Below are 4,721 nucleotides of genomic sequence, written 5' to 3'. Positions count from 1 at the left end.
TATACTGGTATTTGTTTTTTATAACTTGTATACCTTATTAGTAACTTTTAAATTTTTCTTTGTATATAGATAATAAACTTAACCAACATTCTGTCGCTTGCGATTTACTTTCAGGATCAAGTAATTTGCGAAAGATTGTTTCTGCTTATCAACTTAATATCTTTTCAGACTTGCATTGGAATATAAATTTTTATGTATTTCAATTCAATTTTCACATCAGTGAAAGTTTATCTTGGAAATAAGAAAATAAAGTAGCCAAAACAAAAATTGAAACAAAAATTGTTTTACCTGGTAAGTAGTTAATGAGGAAAAGCATACTGACCTGAAAATTTAACTTCTTGTTGACTACTGAAGAGTTTTCCTGTTAAACAAAATTTTCATCCTTTGATTTTCCTTTGATCTTAGTTCAACCTTACAGAAAAATATCCATTGATTCTACAGATATTAACCTATGTTGTCGGTACATAATGATATTGCAGTGTGTGGAATAGTTTTGGTGGGTGATGAAAGAACATTACACCATCATTGGCTGCAATTACAACTAAATGAAGTAATAATGATGACCAGTGTAAATTGCATATGTCCTTGTTTCACTAGGTGCACACATTGGTAATGAAGCCTTGTCGCCATATCGGGGTAATCCTTAATGCTAATGCTTCCTGTATACCGGTAATAGGATTGAATATATTAATGAAATAAAAACAGAAACATAAACTCCAGGTTGAACAATATTTATTCAATAGATCTTTTCTTAGATTTTATGTAAAATGAGTTTATAAGTCTTTACACGAATAAGAAAATTGGATTATCTATCCGAAGAAATAAAAATGAGTAAAATCTCTTTTAAATTATTGCAGATTAAAACATGATTGGATCAGATCAAAAGCACTATTAATGTATCACAGAATCAGGAATGATTGCAGAACATAATTGTATAAAAATAAATCTCAAATATCACTTAGGTTAAATTTATAAATATAAAAATAAGCATTCCTTTAAAAGTCAATATATACATATATAAAATTTAAACAATATAGATATATGGATATTTAAATTGTAAGAAATGTAGAAATTTGTACTTTTACAATCTGCATAGTTTGCTATCATATTTTCGGACCTGGTCCTCAACTGGCACATCACTCTGCCATACAGGAGGTATGACACACAATGGACGTCCTGTTGCCGGTCTCCATACAAGCATCTGGGCACTGTTGGCATTTGGAGGCATCAATGCACACCTTGGTAGAGGAATGTTCTCGGCTAGTAGCTCTGGCTGCTTGGGGACAGGATTGCTCACTAGTTCTGCTCTTTGTCCCAATGGCTTCTTTGGATCAACTTTAATGTCCAAGCGCATATTCCACCTGACTGTTTTGAGGATGTAAGCCTTTTGGACAGTCATATTCCATGCAACAAGCCAAACATTGAATGTCTGGTCACGGACGATCTTTGTTAAATTTGGTTCATTCTGGCTGCGATTTGCTGGATTGCGCCACGTCACATGAGGATGGAAGTTGTCATTCATGCTAATGCTTGCAGATTGGTACATGGTGCATGGACCCTGGAAGACAACAGTCTCATTTCGAGATCCATACCATGGATAGTGGTGACCATCACAGTCACTGATCATTATTTGTTGACCACTTGTCAGTTCAGGAAATTCCCAGCTTGTACTGCAATTGTAAAGAGAAATATCATTTAAAGAACAGCAAGTTTTATAGGTGACACCAGCTTATATCCCTACGGCCCAATAGTCCGAAGGCCCGTTAGTCCGAAGGCCCAATAGTCTGAAGGCCCGTTAGTCCGAAAAGTAGTAAATATTGCAAGTTATAGAGTTGTCATAATTAATGTATTTTGAAGAAAACATTTTTGGCACCGCTAATCTGACAATTTCTATGGACAGCAAAAATATATATAAAATAAATAATAAAAATAACATCTTACATTTTATAGGATATCTCACAAGCATACATTCTATGGATTATCTTACAAACATGCAAGCTTTAAAATGTCTGATTGTTAGCCTTTTGTACACTGTATTGCATTAGGATTAACATTGCTCCATGAATAAATGATGTTTATAATCAAATCTTACCGAAAAATGACTTTTATACCTGTAAATGTCGTTATATTGTACAATATATACATGTATTTAACGACTTAGTTTTGCTTCTCCATTCTTTGAATTGTTTATTCTACCCATAATGATGGAAATGGTCCGCATAATGATATTTTGGGGGGAAATATTAAACATTGTACATATAAAAAATAATACTCTTTAATATCAGATACGTTTATGTATTTCAAGATTATGCTCTTTTTGAAAATACGCTACATTTCGCTGTTTCATATCATTTTCCGTATCAATTCTATAGTCACATACATGTAAGTATACCTTAGCAAGTTTACAACAAATCTTTTGCATCGAAAACTGTAATAAACGTTTGTTTCATTTCAAGTACTGTTTGCATATAAATCCCAATTATGTTATCTGTTTTCGGACTATCCTGTGGACTAACGGGCCTTCAGACTGACAGGCCTTCGGACTATTGGGCCGTAGGGATATAAGGCGGTCACCGTTTTATATGGTATTTTCTGGTATTTTCAGTCTATATTTAACAAAGATAGAAGTGCAAGGTAAGTGAACTTTAGGCGTTGAAAAGGTGAAAAGGGAACTTATTAAGTTGAGTACCTTAAGTGGATTTTTCAACTAATTGAAATGTTATATCTAACCAATGTGATATATATGGCAATCATCTAATGGAAGGCAATATAATGTATTATTGTGTATATTCACTATATTGTACATATATTTTGTTAATGTTTTATTAGGTCACCTGAGACGAAGTCTCAAGTGACCTATTCTAATCGCCTTTTGTCCGTCGTTGTGCGTCGTCCGTCGTATATGGCGATAAACAATTTACTTTTTTGACTTCTTCTCCAAAACTACTGAACCAAATTTGTTGAAATTTTGCAGAAACCTTCCATAGCCAAAGGTCAACAAAAATTTTGAATTATATGGTCCCAGCCCACCAGGGGCCTGAGGGATGGGGCCAAAAGGGGTCAAATAGGTTAAAACTTTAAAAAAAACTTCTTCTGAAATTCCTAAAATGGCAGAATCAAATACTCTTCTTAGATTGAAAGGTCTCAAGGCCCTCTACAAAAATTGTGCATTATAAGACCCTGGGGTCTCAGGTTTCCCCCTGGGGAGGGGGTTAAGTTTACTATAGTTAATATAGTGAAAACACATTTTGGAGCATTATTTGGTCATTTATAATAGAAAATTAGTTAAATGTTGTCAGAATTATCCCTATTAAATGACCATTGAATCCTATTAACAAATTTTCCATGACTGCCTCCCAGGGGCCTTAGGGGCGGGGCCAAAAAGGGTCAAATAGGCTAAAACTTCAAAAATCTTCTACTGAAATTCTGGAACTGGTAGAATCAAATACTCTTCATAGAAGGAGAGGTCTTAAGGTCCTTTACAAAAATTGTGAATTTTATGACCCTGCGGTTTCATGTTTCCCCCTGGGGAGGGGGTCAAGTTTACTGTAGTTTATATAGGAAAAACACATTTATGAATATCATTTGCTTATTTTTCATAGGAAATTAGTCAAACTAGGTTAGAATTTTTAAACCTGAGATAGCATTTTATTGTCATATCCATATTGGTCCTGGCCAACCCCCAGGGGTGTTAGGGGTGGGACCAAAGGGGTCAAATAGGCTAATTAAAACTTCAAAAATCTTCTTCTGAATTCACAGATTTGATGGAACCAGATGCTCTTCATAGATTGGAAGGTCTTAAGGCCCTTTACAAAATTGTGAATTTCATGGCCCTGAGATCTCAGACTTTCCCCTGGGGAGGGGGTCGAATTTACTATAGTTTATATAGGAAACTACCACAACTTTGCAATGCTCTTTCTGTAGTAGCACTCAGGTGACCGTCAAGGCCTCTTGGGCCTCTTGTTTAATTCATAGATTTTTCAAGATATATTATACAATGATAGGATGTGTTAAAAATGTTTAGGTTAATTTATTTCTAAGCACATGCTATATAGATCTACTTACTATCCTTCATCTCCATATGTATTGTGAAACATCATATCTGTGCATGCTTGTATCCAGCCAACTTTCCACTTATGATCTTCAGGCATTGGTGCCATCTCTACAGTGGCAGAAACGCTGAAAACAAAATCAAAACATTAGATCACTAAGCTTAACGAAAAGAAACATCCTATTCTAAATAGTTCAATACTTTTCAGTAAAGCTAAAGACTAGTTTTATGGTAAAACTTACCGGAAATTTGGAGTCTGATATTTCAAAACGGCGTTTGAACTTTCATCTATTGTAGTGGGTTGGTTTTCAATTCTTGCATTTAAATTCAGTACTCTAATCTTCGCCAATATATCAGGAACCACATCTGCTGTTATGGCATTCTGGTTACACCAGGAAGGGCTGTTTTCCGTCTCATCGGGTTTTTTCGACATGTTTAATACTTTTTTTCTGTGCAGGAGGTATACAATCTTTAAGTTTTCTGTTAATTCACTCTTCTTACATAAATGTTATCTTCATACTTGAAAAAATATGTGGTCTAAAATCGCTTTCTTGTTGTAGAACGTATAGTTGTTGACATCCGCTAAACAATCATGTTGTATCTCCCGCTCCCGAAATACTTTGCCTGACGTCACTGATACAATCACGTGATTATTTTTTTGTAAAACGTT

At 34.6% G+C, this 4,721-nt stretch overlaps 1 protein-coding gene across 1 annotated transcript; it reads right to left on the bottom strand.

Moving 5' to 3' along the window:
* Positions 1–721: 721 nt before the first annotated feature.
* Positions 722–4,684, bottom strand: LOC138320726 (protein FAM78B-like). The gene is made up of 3 exons (XM_069263896.1): positions 4,294–4,684; positions 4,066–4,179; positions 722–1,670 (listed from the first exon to the last, which is right to left on the bottom strand). The coding sequence occupies exons 1-3, from the start codon at positions 4,482–4,484 to the stop codon at positions 1,082–1,084; spliced, it is 894 nt and encodes a 297-aa protein (XP_069119997.1). The 5' UTR covers positions 4,485–4,684; the 3' UTR covers positions 722–1,081.
* Between the last annotated feature and the right edge of the window lie 37 nt (positions 4,685–4,721).

Source organism: Argopecten irradians, chromosome 4, assembly GCF_041381155.1.
Source record: "Argopecten irradians isolate NY chromosome 4, Ai_NY, whole genome shotgun sequence".
NCBI lineage: Eukaryota > Metazoa > Mollusca > Bivalvia > Pectinida > Pectinidae > Argopecten > Argopecten irradians.
Note: the sequence above shows the minus strand (reverse complement) of the source record. Positions and strands in the feature narration are given on the sequence as shown.

Coding starts and splice junctions, on each gene's coding strand:
- LOC138320726 (XM_069263896.1), bottom strand. CDS start 4,484: ATGTCGAAAAAACCCGATGAGACGGAAAACAGCCCTTCCTGGTGTAAC. Junction 4,180..4,293: donor TATCAGACTCCAAATTTCCG/GTAAGTTTTACC, acceptor TTTTGTTTTCAG/CGTTTCTGCCACTGTAGAGA. Junction 1,671..4,065: donor ACATATGGAGATGAAGGATA/GTAAGTAGATCT, acceptor TTACAATTGCAG/TACAAGCTGGGAATTTCCTG.